Source organism: Centrocercus urophasianus, unplaced genomic scaffold (assembly GCF_019232065.1).
Source record: "Centrocercus urophasianus isolate 14NV4802_14NV808 unplaced genomic scaffold, USGS_Curo_1.0 seq_11, whole genome shotgun sequence".
NCBI classification, from domain to species: domain Eukaryota; kingdom Metazoa; phylum Chordata; class Aves; order Galliformes; family Phasianidae; genus Centrocercus; species Centrocercus urophasianus.
Genome location: NW_024884253.1, coordinates 44,708,323 through 44,729,283, shown reverse-complemented (window position 1 = coordinate 44,729,283; position 20,961 = coordinate 44,708,323). Strand labels below are relative to the sequence as shown.

At 35.6% G+C, this 20,961-nt stretch overlaps 1 protein-coding gene across 3 annotated transcripts in view; it reads left to right on the top strand.

The window, feature by feature from the left end:
* The window catches only part of RBBP8 (RB binding protein 8, endonuclease), a 33,427-nt gene that overhangs the window by 5,892 nt on the left and 6,574 nt on the right, over nucleotides 1-20,961 (top strand). For all 3 annotated transcript variants that reach the window (XM_042838379.1, XM_042838385.1, XM_042838390.1), the window contains 15 exons: nucleotides 1,196-1,238; nucleotides 4,437-4,532; nucleotides 5,939-6,051; nucleotides 7,003-7,078; nucleotides 9,476-9,645; nucleotides 11,174-11,272; nucleotides 12,358-12,455; nucleotides 13,103-13,224; nucleotides 13,885-14,770; nucleotides 14,852-14,978; nucleotides 16,121-16,218; nucleotides 16,938-17,052; nucleotides 18,083-18,253; nucleotides 18,889-18,958; nucleotides 19,955-20,051. In XM_042838379.1, coding sequence (XP_042694313.1) covers nucleotides 1,196-1,238; nucleotides 4,437-4,532; nucleotides 5,939-6,051; nucleotides 7,003-7,078; nucleotides 9,476-9,645; nucleotides 11,174-11,272; nucleotides 12,358-12,455; nucleotides 13,103-13,224; nucleotides 13,885-14,770; nucleotides 14,852-14,978; nucleotides 16,121-16,218; nucleotides 16,938-17,052; nucleotides 18,083-18,253; nucleotides 18,889-18,958; nucleotides 19,955-20,051 — 2,381 coding nt within the window. The remainder of the gene's footprint in view (nucleotides 1-1,195; nucleotides 1,239-4,436; nucleotides 4,533-5,938; nucleotides 6,052-7,002; nucleotides 7,079-9,475; nucleotides 9,646-11,173; nucleotides 11,273-12,357; nucleotides 12,456-13,102; nucleotides 13,225-13,884; nucleotides 14,771-14,851; nucleotides 14,979-16,120; nucleotides 16,219-16,937; nucleotides 17,053-18,082; nucleotides 18,254-18,888; nucleotides 18,959-19,954; nucleotides 20,052-20,961) is intronic.

Genomic DNA, 20,961 nt, shown 5'->3' with positions numbered 1-20,961 from the left:
AAAAAAAAAAAAAAAAAAAAAAAGGCAAAAACCCAAACCCTCTTTCTGTGCTGATATGCTTGACAGAACCTAACATCTCACAGGTGTTGGACACCTAGAGATAAAAGAAATCTTGCCATATTTCTTAATACTTTTTTGTTTGTTTTAAGCAGTAAGTATTTCTTGATCTCCATGTCTCAGTAGTGTTGTGTAGCAGTGATGTGGGTTCATCAAGCTTTTGGATGGCCTGGCCATTATGTTTTAAGTGTCCTGAAAAGTGAATATTCTCAAGCAAGTAGTTTTCTCTTTGAGTTGATCCCAGTCAAGTGTGGTAAGGTGAAAGGGAGAAAAAAGAAGTCTAAAAAGCAGCTTTAACCTGCTTTTTCTACGGTAAGAACACATTGGATATGTTATTTGATTTAAATTTAAAATTGCCAGAGGTTCTAGAAGTGTTCTGGTGCCATTACATCTTCCCAGAAGACCAATGCGTTTTCAAGAAAGTTCACAAGAAACCTGGTGCTCAAACTCAAATTGTTCATAGCCTTCTGATGTTTTCCTAAATTTACTATGGCATATATAATTAAGAAAATGTTGAATAGCTAGGGTCTGATGCTGACAGCTATTTATTCAAAACGGGAATGGCCAGCTTGCATATGTATAGTATCACAAATATTACTGCATCTCTCTTAAGCTGGGCAATACCTCTAATAGAGTGCACTGTCCTTTGGTACTTTAAAGCTCTGAAACATATTTTTAGTAAGCTTCCCTTATGTATATCTAATGTAGTACATTCTTTGAGTCATTGATTGCAGGCTAGATTTCAAGTGTGGTATCATGCATATATATATATATGCACAGCATGTATTTTGTGTCATGTGTGCAGAGGCGTTGAAAATACATTGATTGTAGTTGGTATTCACACGTATGTGGTTTTGTGGTTTGTTGTTTTAGGTTTTTTTTTTCCCCTTCTTTTTCCAAAAGGCTGCTGTCATGTGCAAACCTGAGTGTTTAAGAAGTCCCCATTTCCTGGAAATTGTAATAGCTTTATTTGTTTCCAGGATATTGCAGAACATAGCCAAGAATTGCCCCTTTTCTCTCCAAATTAGTCACTTTCTTTAGTTACTTTCTCTCTTGTACATATGTCATTGGCAAAACAAGACTTATCCTCTAAGAGTGTTGTATGATGTGTAATATTTTTTTTCTTTCCACTTTTCAGGCTTACAACTGAAAATATCCAAGCTGAAAAAGGAAAGATGCTTGTAAGTAGTCATACTGATGATCAAGCTTGTTAAAGGAGGGTCTAAGTACAAATAATGACCTGTTATTCCTGTAAGGTTCAATTGAGGTATCGGGGAGGCTTCTTTCAGACACAGAAAATTCTGCTCACTTTAATAATTCAGTTAAAGTCGTATAAAAATGTATGTTACTCTTTATAGGACCTCAATAGGACCTTTATAGCACCTGAAAACTGCATTTGGTTTCCTTGAATAGAGACTGCTAAAATTTTCCTATTTCTAGAGTGCCCACTGAGTTTATTAACATTTCTAATTAGGAAGATATTTGAAAATTTAGGTAGGATCTGTGAAAGAGAAGTGGCAAGACAAGAAATGTTTTGTTTTGTTTTTTTGTTTTTTTGTTTTTTTGTTTTTTTTTTTTTTTTAGACTTTTTTTAAACTAGATATCTGTATTTAATACATATTAATACATATTTATATTTTCCTGGCTACTTTTTTTGAAGCAAAATTATGGCAATGTGAAATAATACTACCTTTTCCATGCTTGTTTATTCTGCTACTGGACACATTCACTTTGTTGTCTGTCATTATTACTGTTCTTCAGTAATTATATCTATGCCTTACTTCCAGAAAAGGTGTCCTTGCTTCCTCTCATTTAGCTTTTGGAAGACATTGGCCTTGGTTGTGTTACACACAACCAAGGGAACAAGTGTTGTTCCCTTCCCTAGATAACTTCCAGTAGATAGCTAGACAAAAATCTGTGATGTTTGACCAGTGAGTGGGCTTATAAATGCTGCAGAGAAGCTGCTAGGAGATAGAGGTGGCAGCTGAAAGAACAGTGCAGGACAGGATCACAAAAGGAAGCGTTAACAAGCACTCCCAGAACAGCATTCATCCTATTCCAGCACCATGAGACATCTGCATTTGCACAGCAATATCCCAAACCCACAGCAGTGCTTACATTCCCAAGAATACTCACACTGCTAACTGCCAGTTCCCCCACATGTGCACCTGCTCCTCAGGATCAAGGTTGGTCAACTTTTCTGCAGTATCACAATAAATCTATTTATGTTACTACATATGGATGAGCTATTGCAGTTATTAGATTCCTTTCAGTTAGCACGTATTTGCTGTTATGTTTTATGCTTACAGGCTATGTGTGCTTTCCTAAGGGGAGAAGAGTTTAATAACTTGTTATTATGTCCCAGTTCACAAATTGAAGTCATTGTCTTGTTTCTAATCTGAAAGGGTGAAATGGTCTCTTGTTGTTATTGTTAATTTGATCTGGTATATCATCAGTTGCTTCCACATCCTGAAAATCTGAAATTAATCAATTACTTCTCAAGATGCTGACTGTTATCAGCAGTGTGACTGAATGTGCATCGAATGCTTTAATTATTGTTTGTTGGAATCCAATTGCTGCATTGTAGATACAGTACTCTTATGTAGGAGATCTTGTTCTCCTTGATGGATCTGAATACCTGTGGTTTAAAGTTTCAGACTTTGTAATCGGCTGACAATGAGTGCCTTATATTGCACCCCACCTCAGTGTTGGTCTGCTGACTCGTAAATGCTGGGTGAGGGGCCATTCATTATGAGTGCCTGATAGCCAAAAACGTCTGTTAAGTTTATCGACTGGACTGGAATGGAAGACAAAAAGGATTGTTCCTCCTGTCATTTCAGTATCTTACTGTGACATCTTGTAGGATTTCAGTGGAAGAGGTTGAGTATTAGTTACTACTGAGTATTTTTACAGATTTCTGTAAGTTTCATAAACTGAAAAATATCGGGTATTTTTTGTCACAGGCATCAGAAAAATAATCTGCTTTCTGCAGATGTTTCATTTTCCATGGTCCAGCTTGGTTAATGAACTGAAGTAACAGACCTTTGCCTTCTCTATATCAAAGTACAAGTCCAGGAGTCCATCTTGCTGTTATCATTTAACCATTTTATGTTATATACAGTTGAAAAGGACAATAAAGTCTGTATGGTAGGGCAAACATAGAAGAGCTCCTTTAAAAGTTTCAGACTTAATAAGATATGTCTGGACTGTATGCTTCAGAGGCTCCTGCTGTCCCATTCACTTTATGACTCATTATGGTTAATTTCTTTTATTTCTGTAGTAATCATGTGACCAGCAGTATGCTAATGTGTTTGATTAATGTATCCTAAAGGAAGTGCTGATTTAAAAGTGTATCTGTGTAAAAGAATTGTATGAACAAGTCAGTAAATATATTTTCTTTACCTGTTGTGTTTGTTCTTGTCATCTTTTTGGCTCATCCCATTTCATGGCTTTCTTAAATAATTCATCTCGAGGTGCTGAGAACAAACACCTGTTTTCTTGAAATACTCAGAAGATTCAGTGTTAAAAAGAAGAGCTAGGAATGAGTTCTCAGAAGTTAGAAATTGTCATGTTGCATACATTCAGCTGCTTCACTTCTTCTGAAAGCTTATAGAAAAATTATGCCAAGTGCTCATACTTCGTTTGAATCCTGGAGATGCTATGGTCGGATAATAAAAGTCAGGGGGAGCTGAAGTTGGGAATTTACTGGTTTTCCTTAGCTCTTTTGAGGAGGAAATATTCTTTCTTATTTTAACAGTTCTGTTCTGTGGAGAGAGAATCTTTTTTTTTTCCCCAAGCTCTTCCGTTTCTGAAGTGTTTGGGAAGAGAGTTCACTTCCCATTTGTGTTCTGGAGATCCGTGTTGTACAGACTGGATTTGCTGCCTGAGGAATTCAACCTTTAACAGATTTAAAGATTTACTAAGCTAATGTGGCTTGCTGTGCTACAAGTTTGAACTGCTTAAAAAAAAAAAAGGCAAAATGACCTGGTTGTGAAAGTCCCCATTTAGCTTCTCAGCAAGACACTGATGTAGGAAGTGCTCAAGCTTTCGTTCCCTGACCTCATTACTTGAATGCTATTAGATTTTGTGTCTTCACTGTTGTTAATTGAATTTTGTCTTGTGCCAAAAACAGGTATAACAACAGAAATTCAACTGCAGTGATAGGATTAGAAACTAGCTGACTCCTTTTCAAACTCAGGCTCAACTAAATTACCATTCATTGGAAACACTTTGTTTATCTTCAGCTTAGTTTTTCTTACTGGGCATTTATTGCCTTACCCAATAATATGAAAGAAATATACCAGAGATAATTCTCTATTGAAAAGATAAAAGCTGTAACTTAAAGTTGGAAGTAACTTCCTATTTTCTTTTGATTTTAGGGATGCGGAGAGGCTTGAAGAGTTTTACACCAAGAACCAACAGCTCAGAGAGCAGCAAAAGGCACTTCATGACACAATCAAGGTTCTAGAAGACAGGTGAACTAGTGTATTTTTTTGTTATAGTTCGGGGGTTTGTTTCAGAGTAGCTCTGTTTATTTTGCGGTGTTGCTTGTTTGTAAGCCAGTCCTTTTCTAATGCAGGCCAGGTGGTGTGTTTTAAAGAAGCATAGGATTCAAATTCTTACGAGCGAATCAGATTATTTTCTACATGCTTAGCTTGGTAAAGGCAAATTGAAGTTTAACAAGTTTTTGAGTTAAGCATTTTTTGAGTTAAATTTTCTATCAGTCATAGAATAATACAAATACAAAACCCTAGGGTAAGCTCTGTAATGTATTTTGAAACAAATGGACTGATTCATTAAGAAATCTTTCAGTTTTGCAGGCCTGTTCTGTGTAAATTTCATCAGTTGTTCTGTCTCTTGCCACTCTGATTCAGCCACTCTGATCACCTTTTCATCTGTTTTGTCTTTCACTTTTCCGCTTCTGTTGCTGCAGCAACAGTTTGTTGTTACAGCAAACCAAAACCAATAGATGTGAGATTACAGTGCTTTTTTCATCCTCTTAAAGTTTTCTTTGAACAGATCATTTCATATGAAATTATTTTCTCACATTCCCATGTTACATCAAATCTTAGAGCTGTAGTATTCAAAACTTGCTTTCAACTCTGATTCTCTGTAAAATGCATTAGGCATAAACTTGTAGCCAGGCAGGTATTAAACCTTCACGACACCTAAGTAGAGAGAGATTTGTGTGGAGAGCAGAGTTCTCTAATCCCTTGGAGATGAAATATATACTGGAAAACAAACAAAAAAATAAATAATATTTAAAATAGTTTAATTTAGGAAGATGACAAAAGCTAGTATGAAGAAGCATCTTCAGTATTTTACTTTTTTAATATTGTGGAATATTGGAAATACTTATAAATCAATCTTTTACTTCCAATATTAAACTGCAGAATTGGAAATTTAACTTTTTTTTTTTCATCTGCTAACAGCAGCCAAGCACAACTCTTAACCAACTGGTATCTTATTTAGCAATCAAAATAATCTGTCTTTTGCTTAGATTGTTGTTGTATACCAGAAATAAAATACTTGTAGTTATCATCTGTAAACTGAGCACACGTTTCCCAGCATAAATGAATATGTCAGATAAAATGTATCAAAAATTGTGTCTTTTTCTGATCATAGATGAGCTTCAAACAACTAATCTAGACCATCAGAGAGCATGGAGGCAATGCCTCATGGAACCTTTTTAGTTTCACTTCTAAGTATTTGGTGTCAAGTTAAAGGTTTTCATATTTATTTTTGTTACAGGTGGAGCTGTGTATTTGACCTTTTTATTTTACCAGTTTGGTAGTTTTGCTGTTCATTCAGTTAAGTGTGGATAGCTGCTTTATGTGTGGCATTATTTTTATAAAGTTTTATTCTCTTAATTTTACTGAAGGTTAAGAGCAGGATTATGTGATCGTTGCGCTGTAACTGAAGAACATATGAGAAAGAAACAGCTGGAGTTTGAGAACATCCGACAGCAGAATCTTAAACTCATCACTGAGCTTAGTGAGTTTTATCCACAAGTCTGCAAACAAAAGCGATGTGTTTTATAAACTGGTACTATGTGAATTCCTATAACTTTGTAGAATGTACTTGTGGTGTGTGTTTGTAAGTTCAAGGAGTTCTGTCAGGAGATTCAGCAGTCTGAAAATATGAACGCATGGCAATTACTTGTCATTTGATTCACTTTCACGTAGATTGAAGTGCTAATGCTGCAATTGTATTGATGTAGAAAATCTTACAGCACGAGGTAGTGGAGCTAATCTGACTGCTTTTGTTTGTTCCTGGAGTCAAAGCAAAAAATGACAGATAACGTGGTTTCCAAAGGCAGCCTTGACTTCAGAAGTAACTAGTGATCAGAAAGTAGCAAGTTCCAAAGTTGCCTGAGCCAAGCTTGTGTCCTGTGGCATTTTTGTCCATGGATCTGAGAGAGCAATTAATTCGTCTTTACAACACTGGCTCACTTGTGTGCACACAGATGAGAGTAATTAATGATTCTGTGGAACTAATGTGTTCTTTAAGCTCTTTACTATGAGAGTGGTGAGGTGCTGGAACAGGCTGCCCAGAGAGGCTGTGGATGCCCTGTCCCTGGAGGTGTTCAAGGCCAGATTGCATGGGAACCTGGGCAGCCTGGTCTAGTATTAAATGTGGAGGTTGGTGGCCCTGCATGTGGCAGAGGGGCTGGAGATTCATGAGCCTTGAGGTCCCTTCCAACCCTGGCCATTCTGTGATTCCATAATGTGGTGATGTAGTAATTGCAACACCTTTGCCTTTTCTAACAATCACTTTATAACACTTCCAATGGCTAGCTTGAAAAATTCATTTTGGTAAGGCATAGAGGGTGTGTGGTATTAAGATTTAAGAATTGATTCGGTTTCCTTAGAAGACCTGTCAAAATCACATATAACACAACGATAGTGGGTGTGAGTTGATTTTGTTGTTCTCTATTAATTGCAGTGAACGAGAAAAACAGCTTGCAGGATGAAAATAAAAAGATATCTGAACAGTTCCAGCAACTGCAGAAGGAATTGGAGTAAGTTTTGAGAGTCTCTAGTCTTTATTGAATCTTGATAGTAGTGTCTGGGAATATAAATGCTGACTTACATATACATACATACATGTATATACTCTGTACTCCAGGGCTTTTGAATGGAAAAGGTGGGTAAATGCTGTAGAAATTCAGTTTGACTTCATGATTGCATAATTCCATGCACTGTGCATTGTGAAGTCTTGCCTCTTGTACATTTATTCCTGTATAGATTCTATATAGTTTCCTCCTAGGAAACACCTTACAGAAACATCTTTTTTCTAATAGTCAGAGTTCTAGAATATTTCAGTAAAGTTTTGAAACAATCTTCTGATAACCTTACAATTTTAAGAAGGAAGCTGCTGATTAAAAAAAGAGCTATAAATTAACCATTAATACCATCATTGGTATGATACCAAGAATGTACCAGATGGTGTAGTTAATAAGCAATATGGTACACTGTGTAAGGCAGAGGTAGTAATTCTTTTCCTGTATAGCCACTGTCTGACATCATCCAAAATTTAGCTCAATTTTTGCTGTCTGTGAGGAAGCCGTGTTGGCTGATGGGAATGGGATGGGTTGTGTAGGCTTGATGTGTAAGGCATTTTCTGCACCTATTTTTTTTTCTTTATCTCAAAGTAATTTTGTTATAGGACTCAGACAACTCAGAGCTCATATCAAAAGGCCTGTGATTCTGTTCCTTTTGTATTTTTCAGTTTGTCTCCCATCTCTGCACCTTGTTTATTTCATCTGTTCAGAATAACTTAATTCATCACACTACAAGTATCCATTTTCAAGACCTACTAGTAACACATTTCTGTTTGTTTTCTACTGTATAATTCATTTTTGAGAATGTTTGATGTCTCTGGCAGCAGCTTTTTTTTTTTTTTTTGTGATGGCATTTAGGAACTACATTTTGACTTGCACAGAGCTAAGATATGGGGAAAATATTTATAGCAGGCCAGTTGTTAGTACAGGGCTGTGCCAGCAAATGTAATGAGTGCTCCATCAGCTGACATAAATTTGTGATGTGACTAGATGAGTACGTTGTTTTTCTGTATGTTCTGATTTAAGATATTCCTAGTAGATGGCACAGCATTCCAGTTACAGGATTTTTCTCAGTGAATGTGCTAGAAAAAAGGAATTACAGAATCATACAATAGTATTCATTGAGATGTCAGAGAAGAGAATGGATGAATCGATGTTTGTTGTTAAATGTTCACAGTTAGTCATGGTAAAAAGCAAAGCTTTGGAAAAAATTCTCCTCTGAAGCCAGACAGATTCCGATAGTTTTCCCTTATATTATGAACTTATTTTATGTGAGCTACCACGATTCATTTTGATGCAAACAGAAATATCTCTCTGTTTCCTCTTCCTCCTCTAGATCAAAACCTTACGTTTTCTTCTTTATAGTTTAGAAATTATCTTTTTGCCCATGTTTTCTCCTGAGAGTCATAAGGAAGAGTGCTACTAAAGATGACCAAACAGGCAGGGTTGGATTTCCTTATGTTTATCTTTCACTGCTTCTTCCATTTTCTACTACCACCACTGTATTACGGGGAGCAGTGCCCTCATTAGCTACTAAACAAACTCAATTAAAGTTAAAGGAATTAACTTTGTTTTTGCTTTCTTTACATGGCTAGATAAGAGTTCTTGGAAAGAAAGTTCTACTTATTTGTTAAGCAAATTTTTGTATACTGACTCTAAAGTATATTATTAGAGATGACTGAGAGAAAATAATGCTAGGTAACTCATGTTTTGCACTGTTTACACTGCTGTTATGAGTGATTTGCATTGCTTTTTGTGCTACTCTGTGACAGCTTCTGTGAGGTGATTAAGAGGTAACATCAAATGGTCTGGAGAGGGGTTGCTTTTGGTATAACACTGTTTGTTACAGTTTGAAGTTGTCTGAAAGCTTCATTCTACGTTGGAAGTGCTCTCTTTAAGAGTATGCATGAAATTCCACCCAGGAAGAGTGCGTTAGTCCATCCATTCGAGCATGTTTCATTCAAGAATATACTTCAGAGGATGGGTCACAAATGACACAATTCTTGTTTGGTGTTTTTTGTTGGCTGGTGTTTTCTGCCCCCTTTCTCCCTTCCCAAGGAAAACATTTTCTGTGGTACAATAGTAGGATGCTCACTTCTGATGTGAAGAGCTGGGGTTGAATGCTCTTCTTGGATTTATTATGGGCAAATTATGGCAAATTCTTGGGGCAGTTATGAATTTGTTGTTAAAAAGCTTGGTAGTAGTAGTATATGTGTATTTATTTTACAGTGATATTATTGAGATGTCTGTATCTGCTGAATTCTTGTTTTCTTAAACCACGTGATTGTCCTGCGTGCTAAAACTCTGCATTTTGTGAACTCAAAGATTTATTTGACCACCTAATTTGGTCTCCAGGGAGCAAAAGCAACAAACAATGGATGTAGAAGAAGGTGTCATTCCAGATTCTCCAGTTCTTACTTCTTCATTTTCTATGGTTAATCGTATGAGGAGGAAAAAAGAGAATAGGCATATCCGATACACAGAGCATACGCAGCCAGATTTGGAACTGACAAAGAGCAGCAGTGGTAAGAGATGGTATTGTTAGGTTGGGTTTTTTTTAACTATGCTTCAAAAATTTAAAGGATTGAAGACTAAAAAACGTAAGTTTGATTGCAAAGAGTGAAGACAAAAGCAACAAAAAAAAAGTCTCAGCTGTTCTTCTGCCTGTTTTTTGGTTTGTAGTTTTTTTTTTCCAATCTATTCAATAAAATATGAATGTGTATATATATATATATATGAATATGTTGAGTGGAAAAATAGCTTTAGCAGCAACTGCTGTATCACAGCTCAAAGCTTGTCTTAACCTCCTAATAATGCAACAGGTTCCTGACCCAAAAATCTGCTGTAACTCCAGGCTGACCAAAAGAGTTTGACTTGTGTGTACAGCTCTATCACCATCTAGTGGAGAGTGAAACAATTATTTAGCCACTTTCTGCAATTGTTCTGCGCTTAAAGTAATATTTCTAAACCCCATAGATATCTTAATTCTAGTAGTTACACAGTCTTTTTTTTTTTTTTTTAAGCCCCAATACAATCTTTGCTTTTTTGCATGTGTGTGTCAAAGTTTGGAGATACTTTGCAAATTTGGTTTCCAGAGTTGCTTCTGTAATGTCATACAGATAGCTCTAATGTGTTTTAACCATAACAGATGTTTTTGAGGTAAGGAACTTTTGGTTAGTATTCTAATGATACACAGGAAATATAATAAACAATCCAGGTGCTTTTAATGCATTAATTTATCTTCTGAAATAATAATAATTTTTGAAAGTATTTTAAAAACATGTGTGATTGGATCTAAATATAAGTCTTGACTAAAAGCTTTCTAAGAATAAAAGCAGAACAAATATGGGGGAATAGGGTGAGTTGGTTATTCATGCCCTTTATTTTAAGCATCTGATTTTGGTGTTGTGAGCAGCTAATCTTTTCTAAACATGCTTCTCTCAATTTTCTGAATAAAAAACTTGAGCTATCAGATTAAAGCAAAGTTTTATATATTTATATATATCTTATCTATCTATCTATATAAAAGATTCTTATCTATCTATCTATCTATATATATATAAGATTCTTATCCATCTATATATGTAAAAGAAATTATGTAAATGCCTGTCTTGGTTAATGGTTAAGAAAAGCCAGGGCTACATGGCACACAGAAGGTTGGCCATTATTCAAATCACAGGTTTTTTTGCTTTTTCATTAACTTAGCTGGTGCAGAAATTAATTCTCTTTGACAATTTACTCTTTAATACTTTCAGTGCTGTATGAAGAAATGAAATATTGATTGGATACCTACTGCTTATGCAATCAGTGTAGAAAGTGATATAGTTTTGTGTCAGCATTATTTTATGGCTGACTAGCAGGGGGTATATCTGAGAGACAGAGAATTAACATGAAATATTAAAAATAATCAGATGCCCTTAGGTGAATGGATCTACTAACACGCCAAAATTCACATTAGGTGTTAGGACTAGGACATTGGTTCTGTCTGCACATGTCTGTGACACTAGGCTATGTGGTTTCGTCACATGATAATGTTTATACAACTTTTCCTAGAGTTTCAAATTCCTCTGTATTCCACACAAGCAAGCAGTCATCATGAAGAGGAGATACTAGTGGCAGACACCTGTGATCCACAACTGTCCCCTGTACCAAGTAAGTGCATTAATAGTTTTAGTTCTAATTCTGTTTGAAACAAGAGAAATCTTACTACAGCTGAGGAGTTAGAAACAACCGAGGTTCAGTTTGTGATCCTTCTCTTTAAACAAAGGATCCAGAAAAAGGAAATCACATTTAATCACAGAACTACTTCTGAAGTGCCTACCTCGATGCCAGTGAATAATGTGATCTGGTAGCATAGCAGTAGGGCTTTGAGTCAAGAAATGAAAAGAACCTCAGTCCAGCTCTTACTGCTGATTTGTTTTGGTCAACTTGCTTAATTGAGTGATGTCTGTTTTTTCAACTGTAACATGAGATAAAAGACTCAAAGCACTGTACTTATTCTGAAGTGAGTATGTAACATTTATAAGTGCTTCTATTAATTATCCCTTTGTACTTGTGCATTGATTATAAGTCTTTAAATCTTAAATCTTTCTCCCTAAACAATTCTTTGACAAGAATTTTGTGCCCCTGATTTTTTTCCTCTAAAGTATTTATATTTGAATGATTGTGAGAGTCGGTGTTGGAATTACTCGTTGCAGGTCAGGATTATGGATTGTGGTTCTTTTACTTTCCCATCATAGTATCACTTTGTCTCAGTTTAATAAATGGAATAACATTACGCCCCTGAAAGAGGGGAAACTCACTTCTTGGCTTTCATAATAAGAACACAAGAATAATAGAAGTGTCACCTAGGAAATAAACAACACAATCATTTTTCTGCAAATATTCACTCTTCCTGTTCTGTGTGTTGTTCTCAGGTTGCTAATGCCATGGATTGGGAGTTTGAAATATAACTTCTGCGTAGATTTGTATTTTAATTCTGGGGAATTTTACACAGGAATCGTATGTTTCTGTGATAGTACAGCAGTTTCATCAGAAGTTCTTCTTTCCCTTCACTCCACTCATTGCTTCCATATGTGATTCTATCTGATACGGGTCAAACTATTTCCATAATAATTAGATTTCAGTTTGTGATATTATTTTATTTTAGTTTGGAGTTTGTATCCCTTGTGTAAGTAGATTAAGATACTATATTTATATATGTAATTTAGTAAGTGAATTTCTTTATATTCATAAAGATAAACCGAGGATGGGAGGTTATCCTGTTCCAAAGCCATCTTTTAACTTGGCTGCAGTTGTTGCAGAAACAATTGGACTTGCTGTTCAGGATGAATCCGTAAGTGTTACTCACAGATTTCTCACATGATCAACTTTTTTGCCAGTTGTTTTGGAAAGCAGTGTTTTTTAATTTGGCATTAAAATTCCTCAGAACTTATTAAAAGTTCCAGTAAGCTCACTCTAGCTTACTTTTTCTGATGTAATAAAGGATTTTTATAGCAAGAGGGGAGATAACTGAGCTGACTTGTCTGCACACAGTGGAGGCAGGAGGGCCTTGCTATGAACACGTATTTCAAGTTTGACTACGGTAGTGGCATAAACCTCAGGATCTGCTTGTGCAGTAATCGTGTCGTAACACACTGAAAAAGCTTACTCGGTGATGAGGTTCTTGATGCATTTGATGTTTTTGCTTTGTAAGTACAGTTGATAGTAATTTTTTCCTTTAAATAGAAATAGTGCCTGTGTTTATATGTATGTGTCTTGAAGGAATTTTCTGTAAGGAGGAAGACTTCTGAAGGAAGTTTCTGTAAGATTTTTTTAAAAGCTGCTGGTGAAAAGTTCATCTTTCTTCTAGTTTGTTACTTTTCAGAGTGAATGGTCATGTTTGAATGGGGCTTTGGAGTATTTATATGTAATTCTAGCATGCTTATAAACTTTAACAGCTTTTAACATTTTCATTCTTTGTTTTACTTCATGACTTGCAAGGAGTCCCAGAGCGTACTGAGTTCTTCCCACACTCATGCTGCTATGAACCAGGCTCCAGAGGGCATACATTCTGAAGACTCGAAAAAACATTCAGCTTGTGAATCAAGAAATGAAGGCAACAGGTTAGGGTTTGTTTCCACTCATTAAAATAATGTTTTAAACGGTGTCTTCCATTAAAGGTACATACACAGAAATGAAACTATTTTCATATTATCTTGTTTTCTTTGATGTAAGTCACCACTAGAAGAAAAGGAGCTGATAAAATGCAAAGCTGTGGACTTTTACTTCCCTTTCAGAGTTGTGATGCATGAGTTTTTGATGTATGCAGTCCTTTCCTAAATGACTTTTTATATGTTTTATTGATCACAAGTGAAAACCAGGGCAGTTCCAAAAAACAAAAACGAAACAAACAAAAAAAGAAACAAAAAGCCCATGAGAAACCGAAAACAAAACTTGCGCGCTTTTCCTTCATTTGCAGAAGCTTTGAGATTCTGTAGTCATGGTTATAGAATCTTTTCAAGAGCCTGCATAGATTATTTTCTCAACCCTTCCCACTTTCTACCATTTCACAGCACTTAAAGGTAGGCAGACCTTCAGTAGGAGAGATTCCTTACTTCTCAGACCATAAGTTTCCCTGTTCTTATTTTTTTTTCTGTTTTTTAGTTCATTTTAGTTAATATTCTGACAGCTTCTTGCAGATCATTGATGGGAATTGTTTAGGTTTTTTTTCCACTTTCTTTTCCCAGACACCAAAAAATGACTTAATCTCTCACTGTATTCAGCCTTTCAGGTCCATCTCAAAACACTCCACCACGTGTTGACTGGGATTCTCAAGTAGTTTCTCCTGTTTTTGGAGCTTCTAGCAATACACGGAACACCTCAAGTACAAGTCATGCATCTTGTATTTTAGATTCTGATTCGAAGCCTAATGTCAAAATCAACCTCTTTAACAATCCTTCTGGTTCCAGATCTCATAAAAATAGGTCAAAATCTGAAGATGTTGCTTTTGTCGCACCACTGAATCTCGGAACTGAAATCAATTCAGTTATCAGCCAGGTCTCTAGCAACAGGCAAATGGTTTTGAAAAAGAATAGTAATGAGGTTGTAACTTCTGTTGGAAACACTTGTGCAGCTAAAAATGAGGTGATCAAGAGCGATTTCCTTCTCATACACCAGAAGCAGCCAGAGGGACGGGGTGCTAAGAGAAAGATAGCTGAAGATGAGCGTGTAATTAGCTGTGAAAATGCATCCTTCAACAAAGAGAATTCTGCACCGTTTCGATCAGATATTCAGCACGTTAATGGGGAACACACGGGTGATAAGCCCTTGGATCTGTCTGACCGCGTCTGTGGAGTTCGTTGTCAAGAGAAAAAACAAGGAAGTGAGGAGACCTGTAAGAATAAACTGAAGCAGGTGACTCTGTATGACGTTTTTCTGCAACTAGGGAAGCCCATTCATGAGGGTTCATCGTCAGTTCAGAATGCCAGCAACGAGAGGAGCTTATTTGGCAGAGAGATGCAAGGGGAGCCCTATGTACAAGAGGCAGTGCTGGCAAAAACATTTGCAGATACAAAAAAACAGATCCAAATGAAAGAAGAAGTCCCTCCCTTAAAAATAACACCATTGCCAAGTACTGTAGACACAGAGCAACTTTTTAATGATGTGAAGGTATGTTTTTTCTCAGTTTTTCTTCTCTTGAAATGCCAAATTTAAGTCGTGGGAAACAATAAAATTGCAATATGTTGTTAGGTTGCCAGTGACCATGTACCAAACAGAAAGAAAACAAGGACAGGGCATGGAGAGTCTGAACCAGCGTCTGTACTTCAACCAAACCCTTGTAGACTATCAAAAAATAAAGTACTGCCAAATGAGCAAGGTAACTTACAGAAATTGTTCATTTTAGTACCGTATCCTCGGAGTTTATGCTACAGATGAGTAGAATTCTTTATATCCTGTCTTCTCCCACATTATCACTTTTCTGCTTTATATTTAGTCTCTTTCTGTTCTATGCTTCTCTAGATCACATTTAGATTTTCAGTTATAATCTGCTGTATTTCATTAGGCTTTCCTTTAGTAGTATCTCCCTGTATTCTTTTGCCTCTATATAATGAATGTATCATTGGTATCAGCTGTAAACTCAATAAATAATGAATGATCTTATATCTCATTTATTTAGGATGTTTTTCTGCACAATGCCTTACTGCAGCACATGAATTACAGAGTTTAAACTCAAGCTTCCTAAAATTTTATTTCACTGTCTACATCAAATGCTTGAAAACTGTTTTCAGGTGTGAAAAATAAGCCATTTTGTTAATGCCTTACGATCTATTAGAGAAGCAGATTCCATGAAATACTTTCCTTGGAAGTTGTATATTCTTTCCTGTAGGTGATCCCAGTCTTAATTTCTTTTTTATTTTTATAACTGGGATTGTAATGTTAGCTATATTCCTTAGCTATGTTGTTGCACTGCATACTTGATGTAGAAATCCTTAAAAGTTTACATTATAAGTTTAAAAAAAAAAAAGAGTGTTTGGTGTTGCATGTAGCTTGAAATCTAAACTTCTAGTTCACAGCTGCACTGGGAGCCATCCCTAGAACAATGACCAGACACTACTGTACTCGTGTGTCCGACGAATTAACTGCTGTATTCTTATTAATCTGAGGTCTCCTATGCAATTTTAACATTACTTGATTTGAACAGTACAGAGATTTTTATCAGCAAGATTATTTATGTATTAAATACCTTGTAGAAATGTATAGGCGTGGTGTGCTGCCTGAATATAGAAAAAAAAAAAAAACAAACAAAAAAACAAAAACAAACCCCACCAAAATAGCAAACCTTGTAAAGAAAACATTTCAGATTCAGAAATTCATGATTTACGTTTATTGTATTTTTGAGAAAAGTCAATCCTTAAAACTGAAGATGAAAAGAAATTGAACTTAAATTGCACATATCGGATGCTACTTACAGAATTTGATTCTAATTTGTCTTTTTTTTGCCATGTTCTCTGTATCCAGACCTGAAAGAAAAACCTTTAGAAAACCTTCAGTGGAGCATAGACCCAGGAGCTGACCTTGCGCAGTACAAAATGGACGTAACTGTGATTGATACGAAGGTGAGCCATCGTGTTGCAACAGGTTGGCGTGTTCCATAGCGTTGGGAACAAAGCCTTTAGAAGTCATCCCATGAACTTTATTCCAGGCAGACCAAACCTACTTGCTAACTAAAATCAATTTCACTCACTTAATGCTTTTTCCCATTCCTATATAATGTTTGTTCATTCACAGCGTAGTTCAGTTATCCTGTAACATTTCAGCTGTCTTGTTGTATTTGATCAACTTTGCCATGTGGGTATTCAGGATGAAACGGATGGACTTGATGGTATCTTGGGATTTTGCTGAAAACAAAAATGCTTCAAATCTCATTTTTTCCTGTGAAAGCCTTCATGAAGACATCTTTCTTTCAGTAATGGAAGATGTGCAGATCATGACAATTATCCCTCTTACACTTGAGTACAGGTTGCCTACTAGAAATTAGAAATTGCCTATGAGAATTTTCCTGAAATTTGTTGGCTTTCTCTCAAATAAGATCTATCTTCATGTGTTTTGAATTGAGACTGACTGCTTTTGAATTTCTGTATGATTCATTTTTTTTCTCTTTGTGGAATTTTAACATGAAAACTTTAAGGAATTTCTTGTCTAGCAAATAATGTAATTCACCAGATAAATGTCCAGAGATTTTCCAGGAACAGTGACAAAATGGTTTTAGATAATAGTAATATTGATTACACCAATTGTTTCTGAGTGTGATTGTCAAATTTCCTTTTTTATTCAGGATGATTCTCAGTCAAGAATTGGAGGGGAAGTTGTTGATATGGATTATACATACGTTAGTGAAAGTGTGCTACTGAAAATGAAAAATCCAGAGCTAAGCCAGGAAAGCAGTCCAAGTAAGACTTCTTTTTACCCTCTTTGGATTTATTTTTTTATTATTATTTATTTTTGGGGGGAGGGGGAGGAGAAAACAAAGGATAGTTTTTTCCCATATGTGATTAGATAACATAAACTGGCTTGCAGCAAAAAACACATTTTTTTGCGGTTATAAAGATCAGCCTGTCTACTAGTACAATGGATGGTGGTTGTTTCTTTATTTAAACTTACATGGTTTAAACAAGGTTTGTTGCAAGACAAAGCCAGAATTGTACTTTTACAGTGCTTAAGAAGTTGAATACTTTTTTTCCATGCTCTAGCCTGTAATGAGCACACTTGCAACTAGGTGCTTTGAAAGGCTGATAGGTAATCATGTCAGAGTTCCTATGGAAGACCAATCTCATTTTTAATAGCATATAATTAGAACTAGTGTAGTTAAAATGAATCCAGATGTGTTTATATCACATCTAACATGTGGTGAACTGTGGTTGCAGGGCCACGACTTCTAACAGTGATTGCATTCTGGTTTTTGCTTTGAGTGTGGTGGTGGTCATTTTCTATTGTTGTTTTAGTTCTCTTGTTTTTTTTTGCTTGCTTGGGGATGTTTGCTATTGTTGCTTTATTTTTGTTTCAAGATTTTGCAGCTTGATCACGTTTCTGTAGTTTGTTTCCTACACAAAGAAAAGCATTTCCTTCTGCTTGAAAGAGTCCATTATTGCAACAACCGAAATCTCATGCACGCAGTGTTGAAGTTTAAAGGGATATCAAAGTGATTCAGGAGTTAATTGAAGTTTAGAAATAGAAACAAGATGTCTTTATGAAAAATATGAGTGTTGTTCACATTCTAAAGGTCACTGGATTAGTTGCAGAAAGAATAAACGTACTGTTAATGAGTTAATCAGTACTAGAGCTGGAAGTAGATGTCAGTTCATAATATACATTCAGTCAAAGCAGGCCTTCTTTACTTAAATTGTTGAGAGAGATTTGGAATGGTCATTGCTTGAGTGTTTGTTGTTGTTGTTGTTTGTTTGTTTGTTTTTGCTGTAATAGGAAGAGAAAAAAAAATGAATGATACCATAACAGAAATGTTTGATCGGACAGCTGATGGAGAATATGAATCATGCCTACCAGAAGATAGTCTTTCTGCATGCGATGAAAAAGAAACTGTGCATGGTGAAGAGCAGGACAGAGGAATAGCAGTAGCAAGCAAGAAACCAAAGAGTGAGATACATATATGTATATATTTATATATACTTATTTTATTCTCTTCTTTCTTTGTTAGTCTGGTCAGACTGCAAAAGTTGGAGTCAGGGTCTGTTCCATAGGAACAAATACGCCAAATAAACTGTGAGTTCATTGTTCGTAAGTTCATGGGATGATTCATTCATTGTAATGACATAACATAAACAGATATGAAAATTGTTCTGTTGGTTCATTTATATTACATGCATACAAATATGGACCTGTAATGGAAGTTGACATAGAAGCTGTACAACAGCGTCACTCCTAGGGAAAACACACCAGTTTTTGGCTGTACGTTAGGACTGTGATTTACTTGCTTTCTGTGTTCCCCAGTTATATTGAGATTTCTCAATATTTTGTATTTTAAATAACCTTTCCACTCCTATTCTGCTCATCTTATCTCACTGCTCTTTTTCTTCTTCCCTCCTAATGCTTTGCAATCACTGATCAACCAATTCTGTATTATTTTTACTTTCTATTTGTATCTTCTACCTCAGAGCAGCATGAACGTGGCTTTTTTGTATCTAATAGCCTACTAATCATTTTAGAGACGTTTCTGCAGGCAGTCTTTTAACCTTATGTGACATGTGACTTTTTGTTCTGTGTGTTTACAGAACATGAGGATAAACAAGATAAAGCCAAACAGAAAGCTTTTGTGGAGCCATATTTCAAAAGCGATGAAAGGTAATTTGCTTAATATAAATAGTAATAAAAGTAGTTGTTTAACACAGGTATTCTGAGGGTATTTCCTCCTTGAAGAGAACTTGTTCTGCCATAAAGCAAACCTGTTCATTTGCAACTTATTAGCATCTGAAAATGCGCAGGTAAAAAGATACTGTGAATTAGATAAAAGCTGAAGTAGAGGGAGGAAAAAAACACACATTAAGGTACATCAGTCACATTTGTTGCAAAGTAAGGAATGATGTTGCTGCTTTTTATAATCCTGTTGAATGAAGTATTTTGTAATCCATGCGGTTTCTTACGGGCATGTAGCCATGCATGAGTTTATCGTCAAAGAGCCGATGGGTCGCTTATATACGTAAGAAAAAAGTTATCTTTCATGGTTTTTTTCCCTTCCTCTAGGCAATAAATGAGGAATGCGAAATAACTGTGTGCCTTAGGGCTTCCTTTGTTGCCTTTCTGCCTGATCATCATTGATAGTCTGGGTCTTCCTTTCATAATGATACCAAGCTCTTCACTTAAATAATTACTGTCTTTTTTTACATTGGCCTGTTTGCTTTGTAGATGAAAATTTGTTTAGTGGTTTCAAAAAAGAGCATGTTAGTTGAAAAAAATCTTAGTGTTTAAATGGCAGCATGACATTCCTCCTGCAGATATCAGCGTGGGAACTTCTGAGTCCCAGAGTGTGTTCTTCAGAACTCATATTTTTGAGTAATTCAGATCAAGTCACTTTCCTATGATGAAAAGCCATAAACACGTGACATGCATATGTGTGGGGTTTTTTTTTAAGGATTTTATTGTATTTTTAAAACTCTGAAACTGTTTCAATTACGACAGTAATCATATTTGAATATGAAATGCAGTATGTTTGGGCTTTGTCGATGCTGTGACTTCTTTTTTTTGAAGCTATCCATTATTGTATCCTTACAAAAAAAGAAAATACTCAGACATGTAGAGGAAATAAATGTTCTATCATATGAAAACACTTTTGCTTTTCAGAAAGAATACTGTGTTAGACTTTCCTCATATTGAGGTGATTCGAAAGAAAGAAGAAAGAAGAAAATTGCCTGGCCATACTTGTAAGGAATGTGAAATCGTAAGTAGCATTGGTAGTTTTGGTCTTCTGACTCTTCTACTATCTACATTCTGAAGTGCAGTTGAAATGGAGTCTGGTCACATCATCTTCAGTATATACAGGAGCCAAGAGTTGTTCACCAAAGCTGTTCACAAAAGTTACTTTTTTTTTTTTAGATCTGTAGTAACCACATGTAACTTTTTTTCTTTTTTCTATGCCTTTACCTTCTATGTATGAAGGTAAAAGCCTCTGGCAGTATGATTCCAATATGGTTTTTGTTAATAAAAGAAGCGTTAGCTAATCAAAGAATTGTAAGCTTCTAAATTTTAGTTCTACACTCTACTGTTATTCATGGGTACTTGAATAAGTGTGTTTTGTTTCCTGTTGTACCTCCGTGTCTTCTTTCTTTTTTTTCTGAGGCATCTGTATTTTCAGATAGTTACACCAACAAATGCACTAATGTAAATGTATGTGTAAATGTACACAAAAATGTATATGATCAGGAGAAAAGTGTGGGATTTTGGGCTACAAGTTTTTCCTTCCTTTAAAATTATTGAACTGCTTACATATCATTTGAAGAAAGATGAAATATTGACATAGTTATATGCATAGTAAGGACATATTTAATTTGATTCTGAGTAGGCTGAGTTAATTAGGCAATGATCTAATAAGTAAATGTGCCAGGAGTGTTGAGTAATGGCTGAATAATGATGGATTATCTCAGAAGTCTTTTCATTTCCACACAAATATGTATTGGTATGGAACCAATGCTGTTCATAGATTCTGCTGCTGGGCATTCTATAGCTAAATTGCATCTACTTAGCTAAAGAAATTTATTGGACTATATTTTGGTCAAAAACAAGTTCCTGAAAAATATCCTTCATTTTTGATTGATGTTTTGTTTGATTTGATTTTTTTGTTTGATGTTTTT